Source organism: Anomaloglossus baeobatrachus, chromosome 7 (genome assembly GCF_048569485.1).
Source record: "Anomaloglossus baeobatrachus isolate aAnoBae1 chromosome 7, aAnoBae1.hap1, whole genome shotgun sequence".
Lineage (NCBI taxonomy): Eukaryota > Metazoa > Chordata > Amphibia > Anura > Aromobatidae > Anomaloglossus > Anomaloglossus baeobatrachus.
The window spans coordinates 297,453,321-297,478,015 of record NC_134359.1 but is presented as its reverse complement, the minus strand read 5'-3'; the positions used below and the strand labels follow the sequence as shown (position 1 = coordinate 297,478,015).

The following is a 24,695-nucleotide window of genomic DNA, read 5'->3' as shown; positions in this document are numbered from 1 at the left end:
TCCGGAGGCCACACAAAGTATTACACTTAAAAGTGTAAACCCCTCCCCTCTGCTATACACCCTCCCGTGCATCACGGGCTCCTCAGTTTTTAAGCTTTGTGCGAAGGAGGCACACATCCACGCATAGCTCCACAGCTTAGTCAGCAGCAGCTGCTGACTATTTCGGATGGAAGAAAAGTGGGCCCATATAGGGCCCCCAGCATGCTCCCTTCTCACCCCACTTTGGTCGGCGGTGTTGTTAAGGTTGAGGTGCCCATTGCGGGTACATAGGCAGGAGCCAACATGCTGTTTTCCTTCCCCATCCCTGCAGGGCTCTGGGTGAAGTGGGATCCATAATCGGTCTCCAGACACTGGGACCGTGCTCCCTCCGCAGCCCCTGGGAATCTGCTGGACAGGAGCTGGGTATCGTCAGGGACATGGCCCTGCTACTGTGAGGTACTCTGTGTCCCCTTGGGGACGGCGCATGGAGCGCTTGTGTCATACACGCTGCAGCACTGCTGGGCGTGTTAGTGCGCCGGGACTACCGCGCTGACCGCGCTTGTTGCCGGCCGCGCTTATACTCTAGTCCCCGGATTCTGCGGCCTAGTACCGCATATTCCAGGTGCTCTGTGTCCCCGTTGGGATGGCGCATAAAGCACCGTGGGCCCAGACGCTGCAGCGACTGCGGCGTGCGTGTGGGTCCGGGACTACCGCGCCGACCGTGCACTGCCGGCCGGCCGCGATTTCAACTTTAATCCCCGGCTTTTGCGGCCTAGTATGGGATTCTCCCGCCCCCAGACCTGCCAGTCAGGGAAAAGGGCGGGACGGTCGGTATGACGCCGACAGTGAGGGCTGTAGTACATTGAGCTGTCCTCCGCCCCCCTCAATACCCACGCTGAGGCACCAGATTCCCGCATTTTTTTGTGACTACGCTCACGCCTCCCTCCTCCTCAGAGAATGCCGTCAGCCATGTTTTTCAGCAACTTCTGGCTGCAGCTGAGGGAGACCCGGGGCAGAGAATCTGGTGGCTACAAGCCACATCCGCAGCCCCTGCCGGACAGGAGACGGAGTATCGTCAGGGACACCCTGCAGCTACAGGTACTCTGTGTCCCCGTTGGCACGGTGCATGAAGCACCTTGGCCTCAGACGCAGCTGCGACTGCGGTGTGCATTTTTTGTCCGGGACTACCGCGCCGACCGTGCCTGTTTGCCGGCCGCGGTTTTTACTTTAGTCCCCGGCTTTTGCGGCCTAGTGTGTTACACTCCCGCCCCTGAGCCTGCCAGTCAGGGAGAAGGGCGGGATGGTCGGTATGTTGCCGACAGTGAGGGCTGGAGCACACCTCGCTGTCCTCCGCCCCCCCTCACTGATCACTATAGACCACCGAATTCCTGCAGACAGAGCCCTGCATCATAACGTAGGGAGGGCTGGAGCATACGTTGCTATCCTCCTTCCCCCTCACTGAGCACTGGGGGCACCAGTTTTTCAAAGGTGGTCTTCCTAGGGTGTTGTCCCCCCCTTGGTGCCGCAGTGTATATATATCTATATATGTGTTTATTTATATGGTATATGATTTCACTGTTCGGCAGCATTATTTGTTTTTGGCTGTATACCCTCACTGATTACTCTGCGGACGACAGGCTGTTGTCTGCTCTTAAAGCGTAAGGGTGCCAAGACACTGGCTTATTTTAACCTCTTGTGCGCCTATATTACGGGCACTGCACAGATGACAGCGACAGAGTTTGCATGATGAAAACTTCGCCGGCGTTCCCTGTCCAGGCGGCAGGGACAGAGTTACAGCTTTGCTGAGAAACTCTCTGGGTCATTTTCACTATCCATGTCTCAGGCTATGGACAAATGGTCGGCTAAGAGACTAGGAGTTTGCAGTCCAGACCGGCCCCTTACACAGGCCCAGGCACTGCGGGATCGCCCCAGGCCTCTATCGGTCTGCGACGAAGCGTGTTCCTGGGGTGGCCTCTAGTTATTACGTGGTAAACTCCAGCACGAACCGCAGTCCCAGTCCAGCTAATGCACAGATACTGTCCAGAAGCACACCTTCCCGGACAAGCGTTTTACTGAACGCCTTATAACACACGTTGTCCCTTCCTCTCTGACGTTGTTAAGGTTTCGGCTCAGTGTCATAAGGTGCCCTCCAGTCTCTGGACTGGCGGCTAGATCAGTAGTAGCAGTGGCTGGCGGGTCCACGCTCAAGAATGCCACGGACAGACAGATAGAACTCCTAATGGGATCCATCTATGAAGCCATAGGCGCGTCCGTTGCCCCGGCCTTTGCAGGGGTGGGCACTCCAGGCTATCTCAGCTGCTCTGTCTCAGATCAATGCGGTCATCCTGTGCTCCGCAATTAGCGTCTTTGACGTCTCAGGCGAGGGTATTTTCATCCTCCGCAGGGCACAGAGAACCTTTTCTGCATGGCGGTCCAGGTCAGGGGAGTGGTCCCCACATGTCCAAGACCGATGTAGGAGACATTCTGTCTTACGGTCACAGGATAGAGCTCAGTTCTCGTCCTCCGACTCGTTGCTTCACAGCATCTCCATCCCCCGAGCGAGCCGATGCACGTTTCCAGGCGGTGAACACTCCGAAGGCAGGAGGAGTTGCGATCCTCGTTCCCCTTCAAGAACGTAGTCGCGGCTTTTTACCCCAGCTTGTTCGTGGTACCAGATAGGACGGATCACCCCGCCCCGTTCTGGACTTCACACTGCTCAACGGACAGAGAACCTGACGGTTCCGGATGGAATCTCTCCGCTTGCCATCGCCTTTGATGGCCCAAGGAGGCTTCCTAGCATCAATCGACATCAGGGATGCTTATCTCCACGTGCAGGATATCAGCACTTCCTGCGCTTCGACATAGGGAACGAACACCTTCAGTTCGTGGCACTAACTTTCGGCCTGGTGACAGCCCTACGGGCCTTCACCAAGGTCATGACAACTGTGGTAGCGGTCCTACTCTCTCAGGCAATCTGCTGGTCAAGGCCCCCTCTCGGGTGGCATGCCAGCACAGCCTGAACATGGCTCTAGAGACTCTCCAGAGATTCGGGTGGTTCATCAATTTTTCCTAAAGTCAAAATTGACACCGGCCCAATCACTGACATATCTCGGCATGGAGTTTCATACTCTCTCAGCGATAGTGAAGCTTCCGCTGGACAAACAGCGTTCACTACAGACAGGGGTGCAATCGTTCCTTCGAGCCCAGTCACACCCTTTGAGGCGCCTCATGCACTTCCTAGAGAAGTTGGTGGCAGCAATAGAGGCAGCTCCGTTTGCGCTGATTCATCTGCGCCCACTTTAATGGGACTTTCTCCGCAAATGGGACAGCAAATCGACGTCCCTCGACAAGGACGTTGCTCCTTCTCGGGCAGCCATGGCCTCCCTTCAGTGGTGGCTTCTTCCCACTCTTGTCAAAGGAAAAAGTCCTTCCTGCCCACATCCTGGCCTGTGGTCACGGCGGACGCGAGTCTGTCAGGGAGTCTTACTCCGCCACAGGGCTCAGGGTACATGGACTCAGCAGAGTCTTCCCTCCAGATCAATGTTCTGGAGATAAGGGAAGTGTTCTAGCCCTAAAAGCGTTCCAGCCATGGCTGGAAGGCAGGCAGATCCGAATTCAGTCGGACAACGCCAAGGCGGTGGCATACATCAACCACCAAGGCGGCACAAGCAGTCGGCAAGCCTTCCAGCAAGTCCGGCGGATTCTGCTGTGGGTGGAAGCCACAGCCTCCACCATCTCCGCAGTTCACATCCCGGGCGTAGAAAACTGGGAAGCAGACTTTCTCAGTCGCCAGGGCATGGACGCAGGGGAATGGTCTCTTCGACCGGACGTGTTTCAAGAGATTTGTTGCCGCTGGGGGAAGCCGGACGTCGACCTATTGGCGTCCCGGCACAACAACAAAGTCACGGCATTCATGGCACGTTCTCAAGATCACAAAGCTCTGGCGGCAGACGCATTAGTGCAGGATTGGTCGCAGTTTCCCTGCCTCACGTATTCCTCCTCTGGCACCGCTGCCCAGAGTGTTACGCAGGATCATATCCGACAGCCACCGCGCCATCCTCGTCGCTCCAGACTGGCCGAGGAGGTCGTGGTACCCGGATCTGTGGCATCTCACGGTAGTCCAACCGTGGACACTACTAGACCGGCCAGACTTGCTGTCTCAAGGGCCGTTTTTTCCATCTGAATTCGGCGGCCCTCAACCTGACTGCGTGGCCATTGTGTCCCGGATCCTAGCGTCTTCAGGGTTATCTCAAGAGGTCATTGCCACTATGAGACAGGCCAGGAAACCAACGTCCGCCAAGATCTACCACAGGACGTGGAAGATCTTCTTATCCTGGTGCTCTGATCAGAGTTTTACTCTCTGGCCATTCGCCTTGCCCACTTTCTGTCCTTCCTTCAATCCGGAATGGAAAAGGGGGTTGTCTCTCGGTTCCCTTAAGGGACAAGTTTCGGCGCTTTCTGTGTTTTTTTCAAAAGCGTCTAGCCAAACACCCTCAGGTACGCACGTTCCTGCAGGGGGTTTGCCACATAGTCCCTCCTTACAAGCGTCGGCTAGAACCCTGGGATCGGAACAGGGTGATACCGGCTCTTCAGAAACCACCCTTCGAGCCAATGAGGGATATTCTCTTTCACGCCTTTCGCAGAAGGTGGTCTTCCTAGTGCAGTCACGTCACTCCGCAGAGTGTCTGACATAGCAGCGCTGTCATGCAAGTCCCCCTTCCTGGTGTTTCACCAGGACAAGCTGGTTCTGCGCTCGGTTCTGGAATTTCTCCCGAAGGTGGTATCCTCTGTTCATCTCAATCAGGATACCTTCTTACCTTCCTTTTGTTCTCATCCGGTTCACCAACGTGAAAAGGATTTGCACTTGTTAGGTCTGGTGAGAGCACTCAGACTCTACATTTCTCGTACGGCGCTCCTGCGCCGCTCGGATGCGCTCTTTGTCCTTGTCGCTGGCCAGAGTAAAGGGTCGCAAGCTCCCAAGTCAACTTGGCTCGGTGGATCAAGGAACCAATTCTTGAAGCCTACCGTTCTGCTGGGCTTCCGGTTCCTTTAAGGCTGAAGGCCCATTCTCCCAGAGCCGTGGGTGCGTCCTGGGCGTTGCTGCACCAGGCTACGGCTCAGCAGGTGTGTCAGGCGACTACCTGGTTGAGTCTGCACGCTTTCACGGAGCACTATCTAGTGCATACCTACGCTCGGCAGATGCCAGCTTAGGTAGGCGAGTCCTTCAGGCGGCGGTTGCCCACCTGTAGGAAGGAGCCGTTTTACGGCTCTTTTACCGAGGTATTCTTTTACCCACCCAGGGACTGCTTTTGGACGTCCCAATTGTCTGGGTCTCCCAATGGAGCGACAAAGAAGAAGGGAATTTTGTTTACTTACCGTAAATTCCTTTTCTTCTAGCTCCAATTGGGAGACCCAGCACCCGCCCCTGTTCCCTTTGGGCTGTTTGTTCTTTTGTGTACACATGTTGTTCAGATTGAACTGTTCTTGGTCATGGTTTCAGTTCTCCGAACATCCTTCGGATTGAATTTACCTTAGACCAATTTATAAGTTTCCTCCTTCCTGCTTTTGCACCAAAACTGAGGAGCCCGTGATGCACGGGAGGGTGTATAGCAGAGGGGAGGGGTTTACACTTTTAAATGTAATACTTTGTGTGGCCTCCGGAGGCAGTAGCTATACACCCCAATTGTCTGGGTCTCCCAATTGGAGCTAGAAGAAAAGGAATTTACGGTAAGTAAACAAAATTCCCTTCTTTTCTCAGAAAAACACCAAGGTCTTTCTAGATACCCAGGATCCAAATGGATCTTAGAAGTAATTAAAAATTCAAATTTCAAGGTATCACAAAAATATTTTTGGAATTCAGTCTGGTAGATCTGAGACTCCCAGTTATATGTGAAAATTGCTATACAAACTGAAGGATGGAAAAATTTGTCAGGGAGCACCACCCAGAACCATAAGATTAATGTATAGCTATAAAATATAGACTACAAGGTCCATTGCAGAGGTGTACAATAAAGATTGTTACTCTGACAGGGCTTTGTTAGGGAGCACCACCCAAAACCATAGGATTAATGTATAGCTATAAAATATAGACTAAAAGATCCATTGCAAAGGTATACTAATGTCAAGTTGAAAATGACGACGATGATGATGATGATAAGACTCAAAAAATCTCTCGGGATCTGACTGCTGTTTCTAATCATAATGTCATGTGTGCACACGAGAATGAAGAATAACTGGACAGCAAGTCGGTTACATCTATCTCCATGACTGGCACTGACCAAGTGGTCTTTATTATTTGAAAAAACTCTAGACCGAGCAGTAAGGGGGTGTAAACAAAAGTTTTAGTCCAATCAAGTATCGCAGGGCAGGGCTTCATGACATAGAGAGATCTGCACATCCTCCTTGGATTGGTCAGTCCAAGCTCCAGGAATTTCTTTGTCCATCGTCCCATGTGCAAAACAGGAAACGGCAGCCATCTTCAAGCTGTATATATATATTTTAGTATATACTGTGTCTAAGGAAAAAAATCACTGAATATGCAATATACATATATACAAGTTAGTAAGAAACAAAAGCATTCACAAACATGTGTGTTAGTTTACATCTACTGAACTATATAACTGAGTCTATGAAATGGCTGAATTAAGTATTTTTGTATACTCAATTCTTGTCCTCAACACTAATTACATATAAGTTGTATGTATAAATAAACCATCCTCCGAAGCTCCCAAGCATGGACAAGATATTACCTAGGATGCAGGTACATAACAGAGTAAAACCTTCAGTTTGGAAATTCCCCAGTGAGGAACCTGGACTTCGACGCGCGTTTCGCATGGTGAGACAGCTTTTTCAAGATGGAGAGGCACATGACCTCATAAGCCGCTTCCATGATAGAGGCTATAGTAACCATTGTATTAAAAAAGGTTATCTACGTGCTAAAAAATTCTTTTAAACATATCTGGGATACAGATGATGGGTTGGGGGGTTGTTTCGCTGTTCTGGCACTTCAGGGGTTCTGCCAATGTTAAGTGGAACCTGAAAACCATTTTAGCACAATCTGAGCTTTGTACTGTGCCTGAAAAGTAGTTTTAGACCACATATAACGCATTGAAGTTCTAATTCTGTGGTTCACTTTCTCTTATTAGCCCTTTTAAAAAATAACAACTTGGGGTACACAAACATTTGAGTGTAAAGAATATAATTTTTCATTTGCACGGCCCAATATTATAGAATTCCATCAATCACCTGTGGGTGGAAAATGCTCACCACACCCCTAGTTGAATTCTTCAAGAAATGTAGTTTTCATAATGGGGTCACTTGTGGGGGTTTCTGCTGTTTTGGAATCTTAGGGGCTCTCCTATTGCGACGTGATGGTCACAATCTGTTCTACCTAAAATTGCTCTTAAAAAGTCAAATAGCGCTACATCCCTTCTGAGCCCTGCGATTTGCCGAAACAAGAGTTTCTGACAACATATGAGGTATTCCTGAGAAATTTCATAACTAATTGTGCAGTTTATTTTCTCCCATCACCCTTGTGAAAATTAGACATTTTAACTAAAACAACAATTTTGTTGGAAAACTTAGTGCATGCCCTCATCATCTCCCGCCTTGACTACTGCAACCTCCTGCTCTCTGGCCTCCCTTCCAACACTCTTGCACCCCTCCAATCTATCCTAAACTCTGCGGCCCACCTAATCCACCTCTCCCCTCGCTATTCCCCAGCCTCGCCACTCTGCCAATCCCTTCACTGGCTTCCCATCACCCAACGACTCCAGTTCAAAACATTAACCATGACATACAAAGCCATACACAATCTGTCTCCCCCCTACATCTGTGACCTAGTCTCCCGGTACCTACCTGCACGCAACCTCAGATCCTCACAAGATCTCCTTCTCTGCTCCTCTCTTATCTCCTCTTCCCACAATGGCGTACAAGATTTCTCCCGTGCATCCCCCATACTCTGGAATGCTCTACCTCAGGACATCAGACTCTCACCTACCGTGGAAAGCTTCAAGAGGAACCTCAAGACCCACCTATTCCAACAAGCCTACAACCTACAATAGCCCTCAGTCCAGTAGACCACTACGCAACCAGCTCTGTCCTCACCTATTGTACCATCACCCATTCCCTGTAGACTGTGAGCCCTCGCGGGCAGGGTCCTCTCTCCTCCTATACCAGTCTGTTTTGTACTGTTAATGATTGTTGTACATATACCCTCTTTCATTTGTAAAGCGCCATGGAATAAATGGCGCTATAATAATAATAAATAATAATAATAAAAAACTTATTTTTTCCTTTTTACGGCACACTGTTATAACATTCTGCAAATCACCTGCTGGTTTAAAAAGGTTCACTACACACGAAGGATGAAGTAACCAAAATTCCTCTCACAATGTCAAATGTTGCTCTTTCCAGCCCAGCCCCACCGCGCGCCAAAACAGCAGTTTCCAGCCACATATGGGGTATCCGTGAACTCAGGAGAGAAAATGGATCATTTTGGTATGGGTCGTTAAAGGGTCAATATTGACTGTTAGGCTATGTGCGCACGTTGCGTACTAGCCCTGCAGAAATTTCTGCAGCGATCTGAAGAGCACACGTGCGCTTCAAATCGCTGCAGAAAATGTCCGTAGAGAAAAAAAAAAAGCCGATTCCATGCGCTCTGCCTGCAGCTCCTGCCATAGACAGAGCGGGGGCTGCCGGCAAAGCGCACGGAAGAAGTGACATGTCACTTCTTAGAACGCAGCGCTTCGGGCAGCAGCCGAAGCGCTGCGCTCTAAGACGCCACGTGCGCACGGCCCCTGCACAATCTCCATAGATTATGCAGGGGACGCAGGACGCATGCAGTTACGCTTCGCTACAAAGCGCAGCGTAACTGCATGTATTTACGCAATGTGCGCACATAGCCTTAGGATTTTTACTAGGTGGCGCTAGATTTCTTCTTCTCTGAAGCAGCAGTTTGCACATGTGATATCATATATCATTCAGTATTGGCACAGCCCTGCCTGGTTTACAGTGCAGGAAGCTTTCACATAAGACGGCTCATGGCTTTCCTGGGACTGCTGCTGTTTCTTCTGCTGTTCCAGACATGTAAGTGTTAATGTGTTGTGTGCAGATTTGTGTTCTTCGAAGCCGGGGGTCAGTCGCCCTAATGTTAGCCCAGTTGTAGAAGTCTGTGTACCCTATAAATACAGCACAGTGCTGCACATTGTGTGCTCAGGGATATATCCTACTCACTAGATTTCAGACCACTCATCTAACAACACGTCGTCATACAGTTGGCGTTCAGCTTTGCAAACACGATCATGTCAAAATGGGCAGTAAAGGGTGTTAGAAATTTTGCAATTTTTAACATTTCCATAAAATGAATGGAGCTTGTTTTGTCTGGAGCCAGATGCAGACGACACGAACTGCTGAGCTTAGTGATTGGTTGCAGCGGTGATGTGTGCTGTTGACGGGACACTACCTTTACAGCTAAAACAATGAGCAGGAGTGAGGAGCCGGCCCTGGACCCCGAGTAGATGAATATTATCTGTATTTCTTTTATTAATTCATTTTGAAGCTGCCTTTCTTATTGGTAACCCCTTTAACGCACGTACTTTTCAGAAGTAGAGATAAATGTTGCTGTATGTCCGACCACTGCAATCCCACCAAATCCATCTACAGGGCTGTGCGGAGCCCGTCTGAATGTGGACCTTAGCTCCATTCATTCTCTGTAGGACTGCCGTAAATTGATGAGCACAGTACTTGGCTATCAACATCAGTCCCATCAAGAACGGTTGGTGGTGAGTGTGGGCTTGTATTGATCAGCTTGGACAAACAGAACATCGGTGTGATCTTTTCCTGACATTTGACGTACTTGTCACCCGTCAAGTTTGGGTGCATGAAGTGGCCTCAGAAGCAGCATCGATTCCATACAGGGCAGGACTTGCTCTGATTACTGCTGGTCAACCTCCTAAATGCTGCTGTCGGTCAGTGTAACCGTTACCCAACATTTGACATACTTGTCACACGTGAAGTTTGGGTGTATGGACTGGGCTCAGAAGCAGCATAAACTCCATACAGGGCAGGACTTGCTCCGATTACTGCTGGTTAACCTCTTAAATGCTGTCAATCTCTGACAGCGTAATTCAAGTGGTGCAATCCACATTGTACTCCACCCCCTTAAAACGATCGTGGGGTGCCATAACAGCTGAGCACCTGTGAGGGCCCCCGTCACTACCATCGTATTGCTCCTGTGATGCCGGTGAAATTTCCTATAAAAAATTCATACAATAAAAAAAAATTCAAAATATTGTATATACTCCAAAAATTGTATCAATAAAAACTTCCTCCATCCACTGAAAAATCACAAGGATTAAGATCTAAGAAAATGAGAACACCAACAATTCTTTTTACAATGGTCGGCTATTTTATCTTCAAAAATATATGAAAAATATAATCTAACATGACCTGGAAAGTCATGTTTACCATACAATGAATGCTGGAACAATGAAAACAAAAAAACAATGGCGGAATAGAAATTTTTAAATGTTTAATAGACTTATTACACATGCGGATCTGATACATACGAGGGGCGATCCAAAAGTAATGATAATCAATAATAAACATAATGAATATATTAAAAAATATATATATTTTTCTACATAGTCTCCTAACAAGTCTATACATTTAGTCCATCTCTTTTCTAAACTTAGAATTCCCTTCGAAAAAATTCTTGATCTTGACCCTCAAAAAAATCCCCAACAGCGGTTATCACGTCGCTATTGTCGTCAAATTTCTTGCCCCGCAGGTGTTCCTTGAGGCGAGGAAAGAGAAAGAAGTCACTGGGGGCTAGATCTGGCGAATAGGGGGGGGGTTCCACCAGTTCAAAGCCCGCTTCTTGAATGGTTGCCATGGCAACTGCAGCTTTGTGAGCCGGCGCGTTATCTTGGTGAAACAGCACTCCAGCCTGCAGTTTTCCGCGCCTTTTCTCCTTGATAGCCTCCCGCAATCTTCTTATTTGTTCTGCGTAGTAAGAGCCCGTAATAGTGGCTCCCTTCTCCAAATAGTCCACCATAATAATTCCTTCAGCATCCCAAAAACGGACGCCATAACCTTCCCTGCTGAGCTTGACACTTTGAATTTCTTCGGCGTCGGTTCGTCGGCTCGTTTCCATGTCATCGATTGTTGTTTAGTTTTGGGATCAAAGTGGTGGATATAGGTATCGTCCATGGTCAAAAAACGTGACAAAAAATTCTCCTTATCTGCTTAGAACGTTTCGAGATTTGCTATTGAAATGTCAACTCGTTTCTTCTTTTGCTCATCGGTTAACATTTTTGGCACCCAACGCGCGGAGACCTTTCTCATATGCAATTCTTTTGCAAGGATTCTTTGAATACTGCCATATGAGATCCCTGTGACCTCAGCTACATGCCTGATAGTCACTCTTCCATCTGCCAATACAACTTCTTCAACTTTTTTAACGTTTTCTTCATTGAGAAACGTGGATGGGCGTCCTTCACGATGTTCATCTTCCGTCGATGTTCTTCCCAGCTTAAATTCCTTGGCCCAGCGTGCAACTGTGGAATATGGAGGAGAAGAGTCCCCCAATGTTTCCACCAAGTCGCTGTGTATGTCTTTGGTAATCATTTTTTTCAAGCAGAGGTATTTGATGACAGCTCTGAGCTCGTTTTTTTCCATTTTGATGTTCACTCCTCGGCAGTTCATATTCAAATTAATGTAGCTCCCGGGAATCGTGGCCTATTTAAGTGATTTTTTTTTTATCCTGGACTAGTGGGTACCTAAGAGAGAAGAAAACATTTTATTTTAATTTCTGTGTGCAATAGAAATAACCGATTATCATTACTTTTGGATCACCCCTCATACATGAAACAAGGAAGCAATGTATAGGTTGGGGGGAAGGCCTTCACACCCTGTGCCGAAAACTGGCAACCAAAATTGTTACTCCAGTCAACCAAAAGGTGCATATTATTTTTGTGCGGCTCATCATTGTCCAAAAAGCTTTTATACCAATTTTCTGGTGTAAAAGGATTGACAAGTTGGGCCCATAGTTTGATAAGAAGAGAGGAGACCCATATAGCGAGAATACTTTGAAGAAAGCAAAATCGGGAAGTATTGGGAGTTTTTTAGGTGAATCCAAGGATACCAAATGGCAAATCAAGGAGAGTCTGACATGTTATCAAATGCCCGGAGTTCCTCCAATTGTTGGAGCATGTTCACATCATCCATTGAAACTATCCTCAGTGGCGGGGAAGATGACTTCCAAAGCTTAGGTATAATCTTGCGGGTATCCAGTATGTGCCGCCTCCGTGCCAGCAGCCGAGCTGCTCGGATCTGGATTCGCAGTGGCTTGAGGGTCTTCGGGCCCGGGGGTCGTGCGGCCACTCAAATGAAGGGGGGTTATTTACAGGGGGAGTTATAGAGTTTGTGACGCCACCCGTGGTATGTGGTAACTAGGAGTACCACCGCTGCAGTTGGGGAGTACCCGGGGGTGCTGGAATGGGTGCAGCCAGGTGTTGTAACCCTCCACGGGTAGGTTTGAGGGGAATGCCGTTGGATGCAAGGGGGTCACTGTGGTACTCTGTCCATTAAGCAGACACCGACAACTGGTCAAACAAGTCTCTGGACACCGCTGTCGCTGAGGGGAGCTTAGTTCGGGTCCCGTCCCCAATGGTGCTGCCTGGTGATCCATGACCTGCCTCCTGGCACTAAGATTACTTCTTTGGTGGTCCTGGTAGTGTGAAACTTGCCAGGTCCCGCTCCCCACTATGGCTAAGTGTGGGAGCTTGCTCTCAGGGCTCACACTTGGGATTTTCTGGACCTTTTTGAATTGGAATGTCCTATCCCCCTCGTTGCGCTAATGCTCCAATTTTGGAGTGGGTGGGAACGGATCTTGATGGCTCCGTTCTCCTCGGGTAAATTATCGGGTTGCCTGAAGCTACTCCCCGACCTAGGGTCCACGTACCCCGTCATGCCTTCATCCCAGCCCGGTGATTGTGCAAGGCCGCCGGCTGTCCTCCTCGACAGATCTGTGCCCCTTGCCATGATTTCCTGCGACCGGGGGTCCAAGTACTGTAGGCCCAGACCACCGTGTGCCACCTAGATTGCTTCCCAGGAGCCCTGCTCCTAACCTCCTCTCACTTTCACTTCTCAGGCTCTACTCTCTCCTCTTGACACTCCTCACCTCCCTCCCCAACCCCCCAGGTGGGCGACTCTATTCCACTCAAGCTGTCCACTGGTGTGTCTGGTGGGTGTGGTGCAGGGTGTATCTAGGATTTGAATAGCTGATGTAGGCAACACCATGTAGTTAGGGACCCTAAACCAAGAAGGAGGCGGATACTGCACAGGAGGGCAGATTGTGCCCTGTGACGACTTGATAGTCCAGGGGCGTCACAAGTACAAAATGTAAGAGATCTGCTTTGATTTCTGGAACCATGGACAAAAGAGCTGTTTCTGGTGATGTGAAGAATGCATCTGTGAATTGCATTGATCATTTTTTAGAGAAAATATGACTGCACCACCAACTTTGTAACCATGATTCTGGAGCTCTAGGATGCATCCAACAGGTCTGGAACAGATGTGTACATTGCATGAAGTGACAGGTGTTTTTTGGGGGGGTTGACTAAGCCGGGGAAGATTCAGCGCCTGCCAATGTCACAGCGCTGTGACCTTTTACGCTTGTTCATAACACTCCCGACCAGAATCAAACTTAAAAGTCCCGATAGGGGATTTCATAGTGAACGGCAAGGAACCAGACAGAGGTTCACGATAAGGAACTGAAGGGACAGTGCAATAAGCAATGCAATAAATATAAGGATTTTTTAAAAAATTTTAAATATTACATTTATTATGCTTTACAGTCTGTAGAGACAACATAATAAAGGGCATTAAAATTCGCAAAGAAGAAATTAAATTTCTTGGCAATAATCATGCGAACAAATAAATTTGAGTTTTGCTAGATCCGCTTGTCTCTACAAGGTACCTTAACCAAGATCCTGGTGCTTTTTCCCTGACTGAAAACGTATTGAGCATCGAGTATGGAACTAGCAAAGGAGGAACAATATAGGTGTGAGGTGCTGGGAAACTGGTTTGCCTACCAGAGGAATAAGAGAATTCAGGAAATAGCCTGGAATTGCATTTGTTAAAGGGATCCTGTCACCTAGAATATGCGTTCTGACCTATCAGCAGACGCATGTGTGCCCTAATTACACCTCCCTACCCATCCTTGTGTTTTAAAATTGTGTAATATGAAAGTAATAAAAATTTTTTTATTACTTTCAGATTTCCTATGTAAATTAGAGAGCCGCTGGCCACATGGGCGGCGCCTTGCCCTATGGACGTCTGCATACTTTCCGTGGTATCACGCCCCTGTGGGCATGATACCATGGAGTCACATGAGAGATGTCCCCGTCGCTCATTCTATTGTGCGCGCATTGCGGCAGGCTTCTTTTCCGAGTGAACAAACTAGCCGGCTTCAGACGCGCACTGCGCATGCGCAGTGCGCGTCTGAAACTGACAGGGAGAACCCAGAAAAGAAGCCTGCCACAATGGTAAGTATAAACGCGTGCAGGATAGAATGAGTGACGGGGACGTCGCTCATGTGACTCCATGGTATCCTGCCCACAGGGGCATGATACCACAGAAAGTATGCAGACGTCCATAGGGCAAGGCGCCACCCATGTGGCCAGCGGCTCTCTAATTTACATAGGAAATATGAAAGTAATAAAACGTTTTTTATTACTTTCATATTACACAATTTTACAGCACAGGGATGGGTAGGGACGTGTAATTAGGGCTCACATGCGTCTGCTGATAGGTCAGGACGCAAATTCTAGGTGACAGGTTCCCTTTAACCAGTGTTCAATATGTGGAATATGGTAAAATGAATGGTGTCATTCAAAACTATGTCAATGTCAGAGATTGACAACTGCACTTCTGTGGTTAATCGACATTGATCAGTGATATTTCTCAACGCTGCTGTAAAAATACATCTTGGAGCGAGAAATGATTAAATATAAAGTTCCAAGGCTATTTTTGCCTTGTGTCCAGACTGTATTATGTAGAGTCATGAGTCTACAAGGGGCTGAATAGAAAATAAAAATCACAATTTTCAGGATTAGATGTTTAAAGTAATTAGAAAAGCAGGTATAATTTCCTTTACACGTCACAAATACTTGCTACTTTGTGTTGGAATATCATATACAGGTGTAATGTGAAAAAATGTGGAAAAGTTCTTGGGGTTTGAACACTTTCAAGGCAGTGTAAGGTCTACCGTACAACGGTCAGCACCACAATTACTATGAACGTTAATGACGTTTTTTAAAAATATGACCAAAGTGTAACAAAGTCCAAAACATGTTGAAAGGGATTGGGCCATACTGGGCATATGGACCTCACGGAAAGGTTTTAAGGGTGCTTTACACTCTGCGACTTCGCTAAAGATATATCGTTGGGGTCACATCGTTAGTGACGCACATCCGGCGCCGTTAGCGACATCGCAGCGTGTGACACCAAGGAGCGACGATCAACGAGCGCAAAAACGTGAAAAATCGTTGCTCGTTGACACGTCACTCCTTTTTCAAATATTGTTGCTGCTGCAGGTACGATGTTGTTTGTCGTTCCTGCGGCAGCACACATCGCTATGTGTGACACCGCAGGAACAACGAACATCTCCTTACCTGCGTCCACCGGCAATGAGGAAGGAAGGAGGTGGGCAGCATGTTCTGGCCGCTCATCTTCACCCCTCCGCTTCTATTGGACGCCTGCCGTGTGACGTCGCACAAACCGCCCCCTTAGGAAGGAGTAGGATCACCGGCCACAGTGACGTTGCAGGGATGGTAAGTCTGTGTGATGGGTGTTAGCGATGTTGTGCGCCACAGGCAGCGATTTGCCCGTGACGCACAACCGACGGGGGTGAGTACGCTCGCTAGCGATATCGGTACCGATATCGCAGCGTGTAAAGTATCCTGTACCCAGGACACTCTCTACGCCCCAGGATGGAGGGTGCCCCGTAAATCCATGCAATACACGGGTCTTGCTATATATTTCTTAATTTTTGAGACAAGCATACGCTACTGGCTGGATCAACCACATAGCCTGAAATGAGAGGATGCATTTACCCGGCACAGGTAGCTTGAAATGAAAGGATGCATTTACCCGACACAGGTAGCTTGAAATGAAAGGATGCATTTACCCGACACAGGTAGCTTGAAATGACGGGATGCATTTATCTGGCACAGGTAGCTTGAAATGAAGGGATGCATTTATCTGGCACAGGTAGCTTGAACTGACGGGACGCAGTTACCTGGCACAGGTAACCTGAACTGACAGGACGCAGTTACCCGGCACAGGTAGCCTGCAATGACGGGACACATTTACCCGGTTCTTCTGTCCTTTTAGCCTCTGAGTATGTGGCAGTGAGATTGTTGTATATACAACAAGCAGAGTTCTTAAAAATGGTAAAGTGAAACAGTAAATATAGAAAGCACAATGGGAAATTGTTGAAAAGTATGAATAAGCCTGATTATAATAAATTAGGAAGCTCCACTGATGGGTATTTCCAAGAAACAAGAATTTCTGCAAAAAAATCATCCGTTACTTTGCTGAATAAGGAGGGGATATTATTATCTCTTCAACGTTATGTCTTCTATTAACTAGAGCGAAGAGCTTATAACAAAAGGCAACTTGTACTCAAGCAACTAGTCACGGAGAGCAAAAACTGTTCTCTACTGATGGTCTCCTACATATCAGCTGAACTTGGCGTTGCCGCACGTTAAGATTAATCTTTGCACTTGGCACGAGCTGAGATCTAATAACACAAAGCTGCTAATTGGCTATTGTCAGCCCTTTGGGTGTAAACACCTATAGTTTACGAAGAAATGGTTGTGCCGGTGTACTCCTTTATCTGAACTGGCATGTGGCATGGAAAGCCAGGATGATGAGGTCTGCCCCCAAAAGTGTACGTCTCACATTAGAATATTAGCTGATCATGTACAGTACAGTCATGTGCTTCTGCTCCTCCCGGATAAGCCATTTTTCTGTATGTGTAGGGAGTTGGTCTGAACTTTGGTACATAAATAACTATAACATGTGATTTCCAAAAAGAGGATTCTTGGTAGATTAAATGTCAGTCTCTGCCTTCCAGCTGCTGTGCCGGAACTAATATTGTGTATTTACTATTATACAGCACAGTAAGGCCGGTCATTACACAGTGCATGGCCATCAGCCAAAAGATCATTCTCAGATGACTTCCTCGGCCAAACAAGATCTCATGTTTTCTGATTGAGAAAGCAGCCGACTGCCACGTATCTCAGCGAGGAAAAGTCCGAAAACAGACATGTCTGACCAACATCTCTCCTGACCCTCAGTCGGCCGACACCTTCATACACATTAGACCGTTGGCCGAATCTTTCGATATCGGCACATCTAATGTATATGGTCAGCTTAAGTCATGTGGGGAAGGGCTTATTTACACTGTTAAACAACCCCTAATTACAGATGTACAATTAATTCCCTGTTCACACAGGCATACCGGCCTACACTGCACACTGAACTATCGCAAAACCAAAGAAATGAGCCGGATCATGAGTTGGTACACCTGTAATTCGTAGGAGCATGTTGCCACTGTGGCCATTAAACAGACAAAACATAAGAAAAAAACAAAATAGGCAAATACCCTACAGTAAGTAACAAAAGGAAAAAATCCAACACCGCGTCATGTTAAGCTAAAGCAACCTTAATGTCTTCATATTAAAAACAGCAACTTATTGATAAAGTATAGTCAGGGCTGAGGGAAAGTCTTATGCATTTTGAATTTTGGATGGTGTGTTATGATCCAGCGTCACCAATGCTGGAAACAGCCTGCTGCGGTTTCTTATCCGCCTGGGCCCCAGCCTTGGATTCTGTCAGTGCCTTGGGATGTTCAGCTGGCTGCTCTGGCCTCTGCGTCTAAGTGTGGAGTACCGGCTACTCAGCATGCGCGACCTGAACGTCCCTCTCCAGATTCCAAGTCCCGTGAGTACCCTACGGCGCATGCACAGGCTGAATTACCAACGCCGGGTTCTAACCGTAATGCCTCTACGGAGCATGCTCAGGCTGTTAGTGATCATCCAAAGACTAAAGGGTGCTTTACACACTGCGACATCGCTAGCGATAGCACCCGCCCCTGTCGTTCGTGCGACATTTGGTAATCGCTGCCGTAGCGAACATTATCGCTACGGCAGCGTAACACGCACATACCTGGTCAGCGACGTCGCTGTGACCGACGAACAATCCCTCCTTCAAGGGGGAGGTGCGTTCGGCATCACAGCGACGTCACTGTGGCGTCACTAAGCGGCCACCCAATAGCAGAGGAGGGACGGAGATGAGCGGCCGGAACATGCCGCCCACCTCCTTCCTTCCGTCCTCATTGCCGGTGGACGCAGGTAAGAAGATGTTCGTCGTTCCTGCGGTGTCACACACAGCGATGTATGCTGCAGGAACGACGAACAACATTGTACCTGCAGCAGCAACGATATTATGGGAAGGAGCGACGTGTCAACATTTTTTACTGTTTTTGCTCCTTGGTGTCACACGCTGCAATGTCGCTAACGGCGCTAACGGGGCGATGTGTGTCACTAACGATGTAACCCCGACGATATATCGTTAGCGATGTCGCAGCGTGTAAAGCACCCTTTAGTGTGGAAATCTGCTCACTGAGCATGTGCGGGCAGTTTCCACTCTCTCTGAGGCTCAGTCTGAAAAGGACTCTACTGAGCATGTCTGTGACGTGGCAGGTCCTGATTGGCTGTCCTTCGTCAGCTGCCCTGCTGACGTGTCAGTTGCTGATTTGCCACTGGACGCCCGCCCTAAGGACTATACCTTTTGGAATTGGTCGTCTGACAACTGATGCCTTCATTTGGGGTGGAGCTAAGGTTATTTAAGGCTCCCACCGGCGCACATGGGTGCGCACTTATCACATTCATTTTATGTTGCCTCACGGAATGAGGATGTCTGGCAGTCCGGCATTGTTGCATTCTGAGATCACGCTGTGATCTGGACCTCTGACACTTACTCCACATTTTAGGCAGGTCGCCCAGGCAGATAGTTTGTCCTGTGGCCTGGGTCTGTGAGAGGGTTACTCCACGTCTAGACAGGCTGTCTAGGCAGATGCCGTGCCCTGGGTCTGCAAAAGGTTACTCCGCACCTTACTGAAGTCACTTAGGCAGGTAGCTCCGGGCACAGTTTATTGGAAGCACAGCATGTTCAAGATTGTTATATGCACTGAGTGCACAAGCTTATGCTTTGAGTTATTAATTAGTGTATCCTCTGTGAGGTCATCATGGGTTACAGCGGCTCATTCTCCATTTAATTTGCATAACTCCTGTGAGGTCCACATAGGTTATTACTACTCATTCCATACTCCTTTGTGACGTTAACACAGGTTAGTGTGTGTTCCTTTACAGTTATTGTTAGCTGTTGTGTTTCCACTTTGACCTCTGGACTATCAGCAAATTCCATCTTTGCACGGTGGAACCCGGGTTGTGATTATTCTTTCCCAACAATCCGCCAGCCCCGTAACACAGTCCTTAATCATAGACATATTACCTTTCAAGTAATGTGAACCTATATGTACCGTCCTACTAAGATGGGCTAAATGACGACATTTCCATTGTATCTTTAGGCACAAATAAAGCGAATATTAAATAAACATCTACTAAATGTACATAAGGTCACTTCTAACATTCATGCCTTTTGGAATATTTCAAATAATAATATCCCTTTAACTTCACTATTTTGTAAATTTCTATCTTGGGGTATGATGGGATAACTGCAGAATCGGGACTCCTTAAGGTGGCCCTGTCTGTCCCTGATCCCAGAGATACGTCTGATGGTGACTATGTCGGGGCTGCCTTCTTTGCCCTGCTCCTGTACCGCCCTGATCTTATGCCCTTCTCCCTCACCCCAGGGGAGGGCCGAGATAGGGGTTGGTAAAATCTACAGATAAGGACAGACGGGAAACCAAAACTTGATCACAGCACGCTCATACAGAGTTATTAGACAACAAGTGATAAGGAGCAAACTAAGACCAGCGAGGAGCGAATGAGAGAACTTTACAATAACTCCACGCACCAAGCAATACAATTGTTAGCAGAACTGGAATACAGTAACACATGGAGCTAAAGTTAAAGCTATAGTTGGCATGGGAAGACAGGCTCCTCCATCTTAAATAGGGGGGGAGTGACTGTGATAGGTCTCCCACAACACGTAATCCAAATAATAACCAGCAGGCTAGCCCGATCACTAATGAGAACACAACTGGTTGACGCCCGAGCCTGTCTGTGATACTCAGAAGAACCAAAGGAAGCATAGTGAGGAGTGTAAGACTCTGCAGTGTGAGCATCGTCACATACCGCCATGACACTCGGTGAGTTTAGAGCCAAACACTGTGTGACAATATCGCATCCTATATCCTCCCCTATTGCATTCATGGGCAGGGCAGTATCGGCACCTGAATATTCATATAGGAAATGCCATGAAGCTCCCGACTGACTCTGTGTGGTCGAGTTCTGTGCATTGTAAACATGTTCTGAAATGCGTTTTCTTAAAGTGCGGCTGGTGCAACCTAAGTATTGTTTCTTGCATTTAGTACAAGTAATGGCGTGTACACAGAAAGTGCTGCTGCAATTCAGAAAGGAGGAATTGATCTCTTCTTGTATTTTTGTAAGACATGAAACTCTTTAGTATTAGGGTCATATATGCGCATAGGCCGCGCTGTCTGCGACCACACTTATATGAACCTATAGTAGACAACCAGGACGTATTTTGATTTGTTTTAAATGTCTTAAAACATATAGTATTGCCAATAGTGAGTGCTCTCTTGGAAACAAATTTATAGCCACCCTGTAATATATTTCTCATTATGGTATCAGAACTCATCATGGGCAAATACTTTCCAACTGTTGGCATTAAATCATTACCGGTATATTTAGGTTAGGAGAGCTATTCTTCCCTTGATTTTCTATTGGCCACTGTTTTTGCTCCATCAATGAGCATTTTACTATATCCTCTATACAGTAAACAGGTGTCAATACATTTACATTCCTGTGTATAAAATTCATTCAATATACAAGCCCTGCGCACCCTGATGTATCCACCCACTGGAGTATTTCGGACTAGATGTCTAGGGCGACAGCTGCGGGCGTGTGCCGGTAGTAGAGAATTTCCAACTATGGACTTTCTGTACAAACTGCAATTACTCAACAACTGCTATTGTCGCCCATCAAATGTAAATCCAAAAATGAAACAAAGTTTTTATTTTATATCAACAATGATGATTATAACCTGGTTTTCACCTTCATTGTGCAGGACAAAAAAACTGTTTCATTTTTGGACTTATGCTGGAGGGGATAGGATGCGATATTTACATAATAGGGAAGCTGAAGGGATATTATTATTGCTGGATTTTTTCCTTTTGTAACTAACATTTTCTGCTTCTTTGGACATGAAGCCGATTACTATGCACCACCCCTGATCGAAAGTCCAGGTGAGACATGGATCAGGTGAGCTGAAATCTTTTCAGGTCATGCCCGCTGTTAGTACAAAGTACAAGAAACTACAGCAAGACTAAAGAAATGAGCCGGAACTTGAGTTGCTGTATGTGCAATGTGTAGGAGCACGTTCACACTTTGGCCATTTAACAGATAAAAGCTAAGATAAAAAAAAACAAAGTAAGCAGTAATAAGTAGAAAGTAAATAGTAATAGTCCAAGTAATAAAATAGGGTGCACTGAACCTTCTGTATAATCTGTAATCTGTGATATATCTGTAATAATTGTAACCTAATCTGTAACTTTTTCATCTGCCTGTTTATAACTTGTTTTTTTGTATAATGAACTGTAATTTTAAGGCAGTTCTTTATCACTATATAGGAAGTAAGATCTTTAGCACCAGGAAGTGAGGGCAGTTATCTATATTTCTCTACAGGAAGTGAGGGCGGTTCTTTATCCCGCTACAGGAAGTGAGGGCGGTTCTTTATCCCTCTACAGGAAGTGAGGGCGGTTCTTTATCCCTCTACAGGAAGTGAGGGTGGTTCTTTATCCCTCTACAGGAAGTGAGGGTGGTTCTTTATTTCTCTACAGGAAGTGAGGGTAGTTCTTTATCCCTCTACAGGAAGTGAGGGTGGTTCTTTATTTCTCTACAGGAAGTGAAGGTGGTTCTTTATTTCTCTACAGGAAGTGAAGGTGGTTCTTTATCTTTCTACAGGAAGTGAGGGTGGTTCTTTATCTTTCTACAGGAAGTGAGGGCGGTTCTTTATCTTTCTACAGGAAGTGAGGGCGGTTCTTTATCCCTCTACAGGAAGTGAGGGTGGCTCTTTATCTCTCTACAGGAAGTGAGGGGGGTTCTTTATCCCTCTACAGGAAGTGAAGGTGGTTCTTTATCTTTCTACAGGAAGTGAGGGTGGTTCTTTATCTTTCTACAGGAAGTGAGGGCGGTTCTTTATCCCTCTACAGGAAGTGAAGGTGGTTCTTTATCTCACTATAGGAAGTGAGGGTGGCACTTTATCTCTCTACAGGAAGTGAGGGTGGTTCTTTATCTCTCTTCAGGAAGTGAGGGCGGTTCTTTATCTCTGCAGGAAGTGAGGCTGGTTCTTTATCTCTCTATAGGAAGTGAGGGTGGCTCTTTATCTCTCTACAGGAAGTGAGGGCAGTTCTTTATCCCTCTACAGGAAGTGAGGGTGGCTCTTTATCTCTCTACAGGAAGTGAGGGTGGTTCTTTATCTTTCTACAGGAAGTGAGGGCGGTTCTTTATCCCTCTACAGGAAGTGAAGGTGGTTCTTTTATCTCTCTATAGGAAGTGAGGGTGGCTCTTAATCTCTCTACAGGAAGTGAGGGTGGTTCTTTATCTTTCTACAGGAAGTGAAGGTGGTTCTTTATCTCTCTATAGCAGGGGTGGGGAACCTTTTTTCAGCCGGGGGCCATTTTGAAATTTCTACCAACCTTCGGGGGCCGCACAAAATTATCAATGTGAAAACTACCCTAGTATATTTGGTCAAACAATTAATTAACTTACCCCTACTGTGGTGGCCGGAGCTGCTTCTCTTTGGTGTGGCTGTGATGTTTGGTGATACAAATCATGTTTCATCTCACAGCAGCTTTTTCATTTTTGTCTGGGTCTGGAGCACAGTCAACTCTTTGTGATAAGATTGGTAAATTATATACATCACATAACAGACGCTGTATATACATCACAGGAAACACTGGAGGCACATATATCACATAGGAAACACTGGGAGTGCTGTATATACATCACAGGAGACACTGGGGGCACATACATCACTGGAAGGGCTGGGGGCATATACATCACTTAGGAGACACTGGTACTGCTGCATATACACCACATAGGAGAGTCTGGGACTGGTGTATATACATCACATAGCAGACGCTGGGCCTGCTGTATGTACATCATAGGAGACACTGGGGGCACATACATCACACAAGGGGCTGGGGACACGTATATGCCTCCAGCCCCTCCTGTGATGTATTTGCCCCCAGCCCCTCTTGTGATGTATATGCCCCCAGCCCCTCCTGTGATGTATGTGCCCCCCACCCCTCCTGTGATGTATAAGTCACAGGAGATGCTGGGGGGCATACATATCACAGGAGACGCTGTGAACATGCACATCACAAAAGATGCTGGGGGCATAAGCAACACAGGAGACGCTGGGGCGCAGACGCCACAAGAGGGGCTGGGGCGCAGACGCCACAAGAGGGACAGGGGCGCAGACGCCACACAAGAGGGTCTGGGGCGCGGACGCCACACAAGAGGGTCTGGGGCGCGGACGCCACACAAGAGGGTCTGGGACGCGGACGCCACACAAGAGGGTCTGGGGCGCGGACGCCACACAAGAGGGTCTGGGGCGCGGACGCCACACAAGAGGGTCTGGGGCGCGGACGCCACACAAGAGGGTCTGGGGCGCGGACGCCACACAAGAGGGTCTGGGGCGCGGACGCCACACAAGAGGGTCTGGGGCGCGGACGCCACACAAGAGGGTCTGGGGCGCGGACGCCACACAAGAGGGTCTGGGGCGCGGACGCCACACAAGAGGGTCTGGGGCGCGGACGCCACACAAGAGGGTCTGGGGCGCGGACGCCACACAAGAGGGTCTGGGGCGCGGACGCCACACAAGAGGGTCTGGGGCGCGGACGCCACACAAGAGGGTCTGGGGCGCGGACGCCACACAAGAGGATCTGGGGCGCGGACGCCACACAAGAGGGTCTGGGGCGCGGACGCCACACAAGAGGGTCTGGGGCGCAGGCACCACTGGGGGGCACAGATATCACTTGCGGAGCCCTGACATCAGTGAGGGGAGGAGGGACACACAAACCAAGGGTGATACACAGCATTGGGGGGCACACAGAATGGAGGGGAGTGGGCCACAAAGCACTGGACAGGGCACACAGCAGCAGAGGGCGGGCGCTGGACACACAGCAGCGCCGGACTCAAGCACCGGAGAGCAGGCACCGGACAGGCAGCTCCGAGGACAGAGGGTGGACACGCAGCTCCGAGGGCTGAGGGGTGGACACGCAGGGCCGGGGGCGGGCACGCAGCTCCGAGGGCCGGGGGACGGACATGCAGCTCCGGGGGGCGGGCACGCAGCTCCGAGGGCCGGGGGACAGACATGCAGCTCCGGGGGGTGGGCACGCAGCTCCGAGTGCCGGGGGGGCGGGCACGCAGCTC

At 48.2% G+C, this 24,695-nt stretch overlaps 1 protein-coding gene across 1 annotated transcript in view; it reads left to right on the top strand.

Annotated features, from left to right (window-relative positions):
- The first annotated feature begins 8,988 nt into the window (after positions 1-8,988).
- LOC142246772 (uncharacterized) overlaps positions 8,989-24,695 on the top strand; it is a 55,905-nt gene continuing 40,198 nt past the window's right edge. Inside the window, exon 1 of the mRNA XM_075319823.1 lies at positions 8,989-9,066. Coding sequence (XP_075175938.1) covers positions 9,021-9,066 — 46 coding nt within the window. The 5' untranslated portion in view covers positions 8,989-9,020. The remainder of the gene's footprint in view (positions 9,067-24,695) is intronic.